Source organism: Brachyhypopomus gauderio, chromosome 7, assembly GCF_052324685.1.
Source record: "Brachyhypopomus gauderio isolate BG-103 chromosome 7, BGAUD_0.2, whole genome shotgun sequence".
Lineage (NCBI taxonomy): Eukaryota > Metazoa > Chordata > Actinopteri > Gymnotiformes > Hypopomidae > Brachyhypopomus > Brachyhypopomus gauderio.
Window position 1 is genome coordinate 16,200,106 of NC_135217.1, and position 12,137 is coordinate 16,212,242.

Below are 12,137 nucleotides of genomic sequence, written 5' to 3' on the forward strand. Positions count from 1 at the left end.
GGAGAAGCAGCATGGAGCAACAGAAGCAGCAGAAAGGGCGCACGGAGAAATTGAAGAGTCTCAATGTAGATGCTACAAAATGTGTAAAAATCACAGACATGTTCGCTGCTGTAGCCTCTGCGTCCTCTGTAGGTGAAGACAGCAGCAGCAGACAGGGAGAGCAGCAGCCAGAGATGCAGGCTTCTGAAAGAGAAACTGAGGGACAGTCTGAGTGGGAAAGTGTAGTACGTAAGCAGATAGTAATGTTAGGATAAAACACGGATTTTATTACATGAGAATGATGAGCAATGGTGATTGATTAATATCAATATTAATTGGTATTTGCATACTTCCCAAAATCTGGCAGCCACGCACCCTTATTCTGATAAAATAGCAATTGGTCAAGACTGAGAACTGTTGGATGAGCAGCAAGTGTCCATTTTAGGCTATTATAGCATTTTAGATATTTAGGTTAAAGGTGTGTTGAAAGGCTGCATTGTAGTTTGAATTTGTAGGCTCTATGCTGTGGTTCAACATGTTTTAAAAAGCACACAAACAAGTAAAATTACAGATTTTAAAACTTATAAATGATAGATAAAAGCTTTGCAATTTAAGCATGACTACAGTAATTGTAAAAAAATATAAAAGTAATATTAGCAAAAGATATGCCCCCACTGAATAAAACGGTGTCAAATGCTTTTAAGACATATTTGCGTTGCATGAATTCATAAAACAGCTGTTTGTAGCCAGATACAATTACATGTTATAGCTGTTTAAAGGAGGAAGTGCCTTTAACCTGAAGAATTAGAATTGAGCTGTTATATTAGAGAAGTTCAGAAAATACATATTAGAGATGATTTCAATAAAATCATAAAAGTGATTGTGATGTAATAATGCTAGGATTGAATCCAATGACTTTAACCAGTAATTTTTTTTCCACGTCATACCAGAAATACATAAATTACAAGTTGGTTGTGCTCCGCTAATTATGAGGGGTCAGTCTAAACCAAAAATGCCAGGGCCGATTTTTTGTCCCAGTCCAGCCCTGCTGTGCACCAAAGGGTGAATAACACCATGTATTAGAAGAAAGAAGAATCAGAAGAAAACATAGTAGTACAAGATATTGTAACAAACAAAATTTGATACCAATGAAAGGCACAATGCTAATCAACCACATAAAGTCTTCAAAGTCTACTTACTAAATGTCCGCTCACTCACAAATAAGTCTTTTATAATGTTTAAATTAATTGAAGATTATTGTCTGGACTTTCTTTTTCTAACTTGATTTGGCTTGATAGCAATGGAGCGGTAGTGCTAAATGAAGCTTTGCCTCCCGACTTTAACTATGTTAATGTCTCTAACATTAATAAGAGAGGTGGTGGTGTTACATGTTTGTACCATAAAGCATTCGGCTGTAAGCAGATCTCATTAGGGGAACATTCTACGTTTGAATATATCAACAGTACTTTTGACTGGTATCTTATCATTCTCCCAGACTACATACAGATATTCTTGAAGATTTTGCAGAAATGCTTTCTAGGATTTTAATTGATTTTGATTATGTTTTAATTTCTGGTGATTTTAATATTCACACGTATATATCCACAAATCCAATCACTTCAGAATTCATGAGGATGCTAAACTCTTTTGATCTCATACAAAAAAAAATAGCACAGATAGCGCACATGTAACATAAATGCAGACGTGTGAGACAAAGACGAGCACGGGACACTGCGCGAATGCCACATAAGCCCCAAGTATTCACGAGACGAGCCACAGGTGAGACCAATGAACACTCAGACACAACCACACCGACAAAGATCCACAGATGCAGACGTCTAGACGTAGACGACATAAACACATGCCCAAAGGGGAGGGGTCAGGGGCTGTAGCGTGACAGAGCCCCTCACCAAGGGCACTACCCTTCCCGGGGTGCCAACAGTGACTAATGCCCCGAACCCACACCGATGGGCGGATCCGGAGCCCTCAGTTCTGCGTCTGGGAGATGACCGCTCTTGGTGGAGAGTCCGCCACGAAAAGCCTAAAACACCCTCTCTGGGAAGACGGGGGAAAACACGTTAGACACACACAATGGCACGTTGACAAAAATACAAACAGGAACACTAACACACAGAGGCACAAAAGGGAAAAAGGGATTCGGGATAAACATAGGGACAGACACAAACACAGGTACTGGCACACACAGGAACACATTTCCCATCATCAGGAGGGCTGCCAAGGGAGACAACCCTCCCTGGCCTGCAGGCACTGCAGTGGGCGGTCCACCTCCCGCAGTCGGAGCAGATCCTCCACCGCGTGTGGTGGATGCCCCGGCAGCCCTCTTGGTGGGTGCACGACCAGTCGTCTAGGAAGCCGTCGGAGGGTGCGGCGCAGGGTACACCTGCCGCGTTCTGTCTCCTCCCTCTGGACTCGGGCAGTCATGGCCTGGCAGTTAGGGAACTGGTCTTGTGACCAGAGGGTTGCAGGTTCGATTCCCAGACCTGAGGCCATGACTCCACGGTCTCCCCGGAGTATTCCGGGGAGTATTGTGTGTTACAGGGCCGCCCAATGGAGGATGGGTTCCCTTTTGAGTCTTGGTCCTCCCAAGGTTTCTTCCTATTCCCCACCATCTAGGGAGTTTTTCCTTGCCACTGTCGCCTTTGGCTTGCTCATTTGGGATTTGGACCCATAGTATTGTTAACCTTGTAAATCCTGTAAAGCGCTTTGTGACAACATATGTTGTGAAAAGCGCTATACAAATATATTTGATTTGATTTGATTATTCTGATGGAGGAGGGCTTGGTTCCTCCCCGCAGTACTCCGTGGGAGCAGAGCACTCCGATGGAAGGGGCTGGTGTCCTCCCCATAGTACTCCATGGGCAGTGCTTAATTTGTAAATCAAAGATGCCGGAACGCAAACAGCAGACGACATAAAATGTTACCGGATCGAGGCAGACAGTTACTGGAACATGCGCTTCAAAATTAAAGAGTTCCCGGATCCTGTTCCGGCAGGATCCGGCTCAAATTAAGCCCTGTCCATGGGGACAGAGCACTCCGATGGAGGGGGGCTGGTGTCCTCCCCGTAGTACTCCATGGGGATAGAGCACTCCGATGGAGGGGGGCTGGTGTCCTCCCCGTAGTACTCCGTGGGGGTAGAGTACACAGGACAGGGAGTAGCTGGCTCCGCAGTCCGTCTCCTCCTCTTCGGACTCCTCACTCCCAAACTCGGGGGTCACGCCCACCATCCCCGCATATACCACCAAAGTGCTCCCGTGCGTATCGTAGCAGGGCCCCACATACTGGGTCATGCTCCAGCTCTGCCTCTGTTAAAAACTGCAGTTTAACAATCACCTGAAAGATGAGGCTGTTCCAACTTTGTGTGACCCAACAGATGATTCAGGTTCACATCCTGTAAATTTCCAATATGATTTGTGATGTTTAATGTAAGCAAAGTAGCTACTACACGCATTCAAGCTAAACCCACTGCTCAGCTGTAGGTGTTTCAGTGAATGATGCTAACTTGACGGTTAATCTTATTATGTTATAATGGGTTTTCTGAGAAATCACAGAGGAAGGACGCAATTAAAGAACAAGAAGGATTGTGGAACACAGTGTTTTATTTCCATATGGTCTTCAAAGATTGTTCACAACATATTAAGTGAAAACTTAAGCAGTTTAACAGGAGCACCATTACCTAAACCACCTTGTGTTAACCTCAAAAGATACTGACCAATAAAATCACGTTTTACACAGGACTACATTTTCAGCTATAAAGGTGATGGAAATGAAAAAGGGAACAGTAATAATATAATTCAGAGTTTTCCATCGAGTTATGTGGACTCAAATTACGTCCTCTATTGAGGGTGATGCAATTTGAAGTTAACATACAGAATCAAACTTAAATGTATGATTATAGATATTATTATAATGATTATAATGTTTATTGGTGCTGCAGATTACTAAATTACTATAGAGTGAGAGATATCGAGATATTCAACATTGTAGTGAAGGTCATGCATGTTTAAAGGCTGCAGGAGAGTTTATGGTGAGCAGTATCGGCCACAGAAGAGAATGGTGCATGTTGGTTTGTGCTGGATGAAGAAGAGGAAGGGATGGTCTGCCACAAAGTTCTCTGGAGGGGTCAGAGGGCGACCAGTTCCTACCATCATGACAGCTGTAGCCGCTGCAGCCTCTGTCCCCTCCTCATCCACCGCCACAAAGGACTTGTGCACCACCTTGGAGAGCACCAGATCATCACAGGAGGACATAAGGGAGAAATCACACTTGCTCTGGTTGAAGGCGTCCACCATGCCCATGCAGACCAGCAGGCTCTTCATGTCATAGGTCTCTGACAGTTTGAAGCGGGGCAGGGCCATCTGCACCTGCACCTGGTGCATCACACTGGGTTGCGTCCAAGCCTTGAAATTCTCATAAGTGAGAGTCTGTTCCAACTAAAACAGAAGCAAATAGATCAATTCAAAGTGCAGCTATTAGTGTGATGTAAATGTGCAGCTATTTGTTTATTGTGAATACCATTTGCCTTTTCCTCTTCAGCACCTATTATATGTAGTTTAAGCTGCTTCACATGCTCTGAGCTCGTTTGCGTGTGATTCCCCATTACCTTCTCCAGGCCGGTCGTGTTGTCCGCTATCTCATTAGGCAGGATGATGAACATGCTCACTTCTTGTCCCACATACGGCATCTCCAGAATCTGGCATCTCATATCAGGGATTTTGGCCAGTGGAAACCTGTCAGTCTGATGCATCATCTGCACTGGCTTGGTTTTGTTCTGCAAGTAAATCACAAGTAAATGTTAGAAACTGCCTTGCTTCCAAAGCCTGACCCATCTGTTTATTACTGCATACTGCAGATGTTTTCTGCAATAAACAATGAAAAACTTTGCATTTATTTACTGTTTGCTGATTCGCTGTAATGTATTTTGTTTGATGGTATTTGAAGCAACCCCAAATGTGACAAAAGGCTATTATGAACAAATTTTAAAAGTATGGTATACGTATTTTAATGCTGGAACTTTTTGAACCCTTTTGGACACTGTCATGAGACACTGAAGACCACAGAGTGAAACAGATGTTACCCAAATTTGGTGTGCTTGTGTCCTTCAATATTTAAAGATTATAGGAGACTGGACAATTACTGTAACAATACATCATCATATTTCAAAGGGTTTGGAAGCATTTGGTCTTTATGAGCATATGCTCAGCAATTATGAGCATAAACATACTGTGACATTCCCTGTAATGCTGCAGAGAATTCAGATTATTAATGAATATTTATCAGTATCAAGATTATCAGAGGACTGGACTACACTTTCCATTTGGTTGTCAATCACAGCACTTTTTGAGGTGCATTGGTTTCCAGTTACCTTGCTGAGTTTAAATGGAAGCTCCCTGGTTGCCTGCGCTTTGAACTTATTCACCCAGGTGCCCTTGAAGTAGATGGCATTCACCAAGACCAGACTGGTTGCACTGTTAACGCCTCCTTTAGCCAGCAGGTCCTTGATCTTTTCTATATTGAGCATTCAAACACAAGATACTGAAATAGTAAACACACTACTGTTGCAGTTTCAGAAATCAGATATAACAAAGAACTTTAACAAATAAACAATTTTTCAAATTTTATAAGCCCCATGACACAAAATAATATATACTGACAAGTAGGGTGACCAACTTTTCAAAATCACTTGGAGTAAGATTTGATTGGGTACCCAGCTGGCCACCAACGTCACCAGACGTTGATTTTTGGTTGACTGTTGGTCATGACGTCGGATGACAAAAAATTAACGTCAGGATAACGTCTAATATTAACGTCAATTTGACGTAGAATTGTGACGACATATGATGCTGATATTTTGTTGGTTTTAAGTCATGATGTTATCTAACCTAAATCCCGCGTCTTCCAAATATCATATCCTGATGTGAAATTGAATTAAAATACCAACAATTAGTTGTGGGTTATGTTAACCAAAACCCAGCGTCTGGTAAACGTCGGAATCTTAACGTCTACTCGACGTTACATTCTAACATCAATAGACGCTGGTATTTTGTTGTTTTTGTGTCGTAATGATACGTAACCAAAATCCACCGTCACTCAAACATCACATTCTTATGTCAAATTTATGTAAAATACCAACAATTAGTTGTGGGTTATGTTAACCAAAACCCAGCTTCTGGTAAACGTCGGAATCTTAACGTCTACTCGACGTTACATTCTAACATCAGTAGACGCTGGTATTTTGTTGTTTTTGTGTCGTAATGATACGTAACCAAAATCCACCGTCACTCAAACATCGCATTCTTATGTCAAATTTATGTAAAATACAAACAATTAGTTGTGGGTTATGTTAACCAAAACCCAACGTCTGGTAAACGTCGGAATCATAACTTCTGCTAGACGTGACATTTTAACATAATCAAATACTGATATTAATATGAGTATGTATAAGATTATAATTGATATAAGATTGATATAATATTATTATACTTGACTTGAATGTTTGACATCTAATTTAAAACATTTGAAAGCTATGTCAGTTGTCAGGCAACAGAACTAGTCCCTCCACTCTGAAGTCATGCGGCGGAAAGATACAGGACTAAGGTGCGCCTGTCGGACTTCACGCACAGTTCACGGGAGCTGAGTTCTGAGTTTGTGGACGGTGAAGGTGAAGGAAGGTGAGGAAAATATATAAATTCATTTTGGTCATGGGTTTTTATTTTATGGTACATGGCTATTGAGCTCGCGTTTTATGTGATTCTTTAGTTCTCAGCAGTTGCTTTTTGGTTAACTGGCGCCATTCATAGCCTAAAATAGCATAGCTATTAGCTAATATATTAGCTAGCTAAAGTTTGACTTCACTGTTGTCACAGGTGAAAAGCATATATCCTTTTCTTAGTATAAACATGCGGATACTAGAAAAACCCGATTACATTCTTTGTTATCTTGAAAAAAGGAAGCTGCTGGCATTCACATAATTATGCCTAAATTTAGCCAGCTGGACTAAGAATGTATTAAATGTGAATGGCCACCAACAATGTCTACAACTTGGTGATTTACTGCTTACTGTATTACTCAAAGATTTACAAATGCAATTCATTCTTACAGAAAGTGTCCAGAGGACCACGGATGCAACGGGGGCAAACATTGCAGCTGCGGTGTCCTTTTGTTTAAAATATGCCCCAGATAGAGTGGGTGGAGGCAGCAGAAAAAAAAAAACTTAAAGGACTATTGTGGAGATTGTGCAATTTCTGTTGGTGGTGGAGTTCTGTATAGTTATTTTGAATACTGTTACATTAAACTTTGTTTTGTGAATATACTGCTTAAAAACAAGGTAAGCATATAATTTCAATAAAAGGGTTTTGATATCCTGTTGTATATGCCATTTAATCCACACATTAGTAAAGGTTAACTTCTCTGCTTAAAATTAATAACTCAATTTAATTAACAATATAAACCAAACATCCAGTTTTCATTTCCAACCATTATTCAACATCTGTCTAACATTGGATCTTGATGAAAACCTGACATCTGTTTTCGACAAATATCTGACTTTGATTTCCAACTGAAATTCAATGTCTATCTATTCTTAGAGTTTAATGTCAAGATAACTTTGGGGTGTAACGGTAGCTTGACTTATTTCCAACTTCAGTCAAATGTCTAAATAACATTAAAAACATTGTTGATTTTTGACTGATAATCCAACTTTTGTTTCTAACCAAAAATGAACATCTGTCCAGTAGTGAAGTTTGAGGTCAACCTAACTGACTGATAACCAACCCTAATTTTATGTCTCCATAACATTAGATCTTGACGTCAACCCGAATTTCATTTTCAACTAAAATGTAACGCTTATATAACGTTGGAGCTTGTTGTCAACCGGACGTTAATTTTTGAGCGATAACTGACTGATAACCAACCCTAATTCAACGTCTCCTCAACGTTGGATGTTGATGTTAATATGACGTCGGGTTTTGACGTCAACCCAATTTTCATTTTCAACTAAATTTAAACGTCTGACCAACGTTGGAGGCCAACGTCTGGCTGACATCGAAGTGATGTCCTGTGCCTGCTGGGTAATTATTGGAGTAATAATTGATGTGTCAAATGGACACATCAATTATTTACGCAATAATACACGAGAGGGAGTGCTATAACCAGGGGTGTAGTGGGGGGGGGGGGGTCGTGGGGGGACACCGTCCCCTCACTTATTTTAACGGGGGGGGACGCGACCCCCCTGGATGTTGCTCTTGCTGAGACTGTTACGTCTAAAGCTAGGTTTATATTTGACGCGTCGCGACCGGCGCGAGGGTCCGTGCGGCAAAAATGATGCAATCGCAGTGGCTTCGTCGCGAGGTCGTGCACCTCTCGATTTTTGTAACTTTGCACGTGCCGTGCTTCAGCGCAGTGAACAAAGTCCGGTTTCTCCACCTTTTACAAGGTGAAATTCAAGCACTTGTACAGCACTTTGAAGTTCCATTTTCAATATTTTCCAGCACCTTCAGCTTAATTAAGTTACATGATGATGTTGATGATGAATGAAGAAGATGAATGATGAAGATTTGAAATAAACTGATTTGAAAAAATTTTTTATCATGTATTTTCTGTTTCGCGGTCGGTGATACAATCGTCTACAGTTAAGCAAGATATGTTTATGATCAATATGTACAATTTCCATTATTTTTAACTTTGAAGGCAAAACATGCAGTCATGCATCAGCATCAGCCTATGATAGCTAATGCGTAGCAGTAGTTTAAAACAGGACAAGATGAATAGGGAATCTTGATCAAACAAACCTGCATTGTTTTTACATTATTTTGTAGTTCTACAATGATAACGTGGTTGTTACGTTACACATAGGATGCTGAAATCTTATGCATGCCTGCATGCCTGCTGTATGACTTCTGGTTGTTTTAAATTTCAGTCTACTACAAGGTCGAGATGAAGCGATCTAAAATTTCACAGCTAGTCAAATTGACTGCTTTCTTTTCCAAAAAACCAAAGACGGACTTACAGCCCCTAGATGTTCCTACTGAACAAGTTGCACAAGCACAACTCGAAGAACAGCAGTCTGCCATTACAGCAGTCATGGAGACGGACAGTGTCATTCCTGTACCTGCAATGACTATGCCCTTGCCAAGTATAGACAAATCTTATCCAGATATTTGGACCATGGATCAGTGGACTGACAAGAAAGTCTTTTCCATGGTTAGATTGTCGTGAGGGAAAATTGGGCTGCAAAATTTGTGAATCAGTTGATCTGTCTATTCACAAGCCACAAGGAGTTTCAATTGCTGCAGAATGGAAAAATTTCAGTGTCACTTACTATGGTAATAGCCAGCAGTCTAAGCTTGCATCATTGAGAAAGAATATAAACTGACATAAAGGTTCAACCTCACACAATATAGCCAACAAGATTTCCATTAAAGCTGATGAGCAAGCAATAGAGACTCATGTGGACACCATCAACAGGGCATTTATTGACAAAACTGAGAAAGTTTTCAGGAGTGCCTATTTTCTTGCAAAGCAAGACAGACCTTACTCAGATCATCCACATTTGATTGAATTACAAGAACTGAATGGTGTTGATTTAGGAATTGGTCTGCGTTCCCGCTTTACAGCCACAAGCATGGTTGAGCACATTGCAAAGGAGATGCGCAAATCTGCTTGCAATCAAAAGGTGGAAGAAGAAGGTGGAAGGCAAGATATCCATCCTGATTGATGAATCAACTACTCTTGGTAATCAATCTGCACTTATTGTGTATCTGAAATGTCAGGTTTTGCAAAATGGGGAACCTCACTACATGTTTCTGGACCTCATTGAACTAGCAGACCAGTCTGCTGCAACAATATTTGAGTCTCTTCTCAAATGCCTTGCCTTTTATCAGGGTTGCCAACTCTCACGCATTGAGCGTGAGACACATGCATTTGACCGTTTTCACACGCTCTCACGCCACACTTCCGATATCTCACGCCGAAAAAAAATATCCAGTTTATTTACCTCAGATCCACATACAGTATATGATTCAATACGTTACTAGTTCGCTAGCTCTGGCGTCATCCACCGGCGATATAACACTGAATCTGTGTCCATTTTACGTTCGCCACACCCCCCCCCCCCCCCAGCTCAACAAAATACACTCGCCACCAGCTCCAGGTTAAAATCTCACTCCAAGTGAACGTCAAAAGTTGGCAACCCTGTTTTATGGATTTGACAGCAATTACTTGAAGAATAATCTAATCACATTTGCAAGTGATGGGGCCAGCGTGATGCTTGGTAGAAATTCTGGAGTTGCTGCTTTGCTTCTTGAAAAATATCCCAAAATCATCATTTGGCATTGCTTGAATCATCGCCTAGAGCTAGCAGTGTCAGCAGCTATCAAGGAAGTTTCAGCAGTGAACCATTTCCAGGCATTTTTTGACAAGCTGTATTCACTCTATAGCCGTTCACCTAAGAACCAGCATGAGCTAGACAGCTGTGCTGAGGAATTGGGTCAACAACTGAGGAAAATTGGATGAATATTTGATATGCGATGGGTTGCCAGTTCTTATCGCACTGTATCAGCTGTGTGGAACAATTATCAGTCATTGTGTACACATTTTGAGAAGGTTTCCTGTGACAACAGCAGGTCATCAACAGAGAGATCATCCTTTCTTGGAATACTGAAAAGGATTCGCTCACCACAATTTCTTGTAGACCTTGGACTTATGTACGATGCATTATATGAGTTATCCAGTTTATCATTTCTGCTGCAGGAACATGGCACTTCAATAGCTTATGTTGACAAACTGATTAGTCGCAGCATTCGAGTTCTGGATATAATGACAGAGAAAAGTGGAAGCAAGACTCAAGAGGCTAAGAATGCTGCTGCAGAACTTGTGTTTCGTGGTATACCTCTTGTGAAAAATGATAAATTGATCACCATACCTGAAAAGCAGTTTTACAAAAGTCTGATGAACAACATGCAGGCAAGGCTGTTTACAACACAATCATCAAACGTCAGTAGTCGAACAGACAGGAGATCTGAAGCTGATGCATGTCAGCAACAGTATGAAGATTTGATCCAACAGTTTGGTGTGCTGGATGAAACAACATGGCGTTCAGAGATACCTACTGGTTTTGGTGAAGATGAAGTCACAAAGTTGTGTACCAGGCTTAAGATGCCAGGGCCACATGTCTTCTTTGTGAATGCATTCCAGGACTATGTTGATGCTGGTGGACGCAGAATTCCGTCTGACTTGCAGCCATTGGTGAATTGCACACACATCATTCCATGCAGCACAGCTGAATATGAGCGTGGCTTTAGCCACATGAACATAATTAGTAGTGACAAACGCAGTAAACTGCTCATCTCAAATGTGTCATCACTGCTGTTCATTAAGCTGCATGGTCTTCCGTTGAAATTATGGAATCCGACCAAGTATGCCAAACTGTGGCTGTGGAATCATCGGTCTGCCACTGACACACAAACATGGGTTGTTGCATCAAAGGACGTGATTGCAGATCCATTGTGGCAATTTCTATAACTATTCAATGAGAAAGCCACTGTAGTTAACGGCCCCCCTTTGTTCTACCATAGTTCAGGATTCTAGGACTTCAGGATTTACTGTTGTGTTTCAGGTTGAGGTTCAAGAATCTTTTACATCTGTTTTTTTTAAATCCCTGATATTCTCTTAGGCTCTTTTTTGGAAAGAGGATGTGTGGGAAAAGTAAGAAATAAAAGGATACACACAATATCACACACAACTACTGAGGTGTCACTTTTTCACTTTTAGTTAGACATATTGCAACAGAGCACATACCAGACACCCCCCCCCCCCTCCCCCGGCTCGGCCTTTAGTCCAGGTGCGACCCCCCACTTATTTTTTTAGGACTACACCACTCTATATACTACACTATACCACTAGCTGTAATGTGTAATATTGGCACTGCTGTGCTGCGGTCGTAGGTCACAGCAGTGCCAATATTACACGTTATAGCACGAACCTCGAGTGTATTATTGCGATTATACCACAGTTCAATTATCGCTGTTTATTGAAAGATTTTGAGGATGAGAAAATATGACCTGTTTGGTTAAAAATACTCCGTCAGTTAAAATAGTTCCATTCAATGGTTCGCTACTAAACTTACACAACACTGGAACAGC

At 41.3% G+C, this 12,137-nt stretch overlaps 1 protein-coding gene across 1 annotated transcript in view; it reads right to left on the reverse strand.

Moving 5' to 3' along the window:
* Positions 1 to 3,578: 3,578 nt before the first annotated feature.
* Positions 3,579 to 12,137, reverse strand: part of LOC143519051 (leukocyte elastase inhibitor-like) — a 30,161-nt gene continuing 21,602 nt past the window's right edge. The window contains exons 5-7 of the mRNA XM_077012090.1: positions 5,363 to 5,505; positions 4,601 to 4,768; positions 3,579 to 4,430 (exon numbers count right to left, since the gene is read on the reverse strand). Of these exons, the coding sequence (XP_076868205.1) occupies positions 4,020 to 4,430; positions 4,601 to 4,768; positions 5,363 to 5,505 (722 nt within the window). The 3' untranslated portion in view covers positions 3,579 to 4,019. The remainder of the gene's footprint in view (positions 4,431 to 4,600; positions 4,769 to 5,362; positions 5,506 to 12,137) is intronic.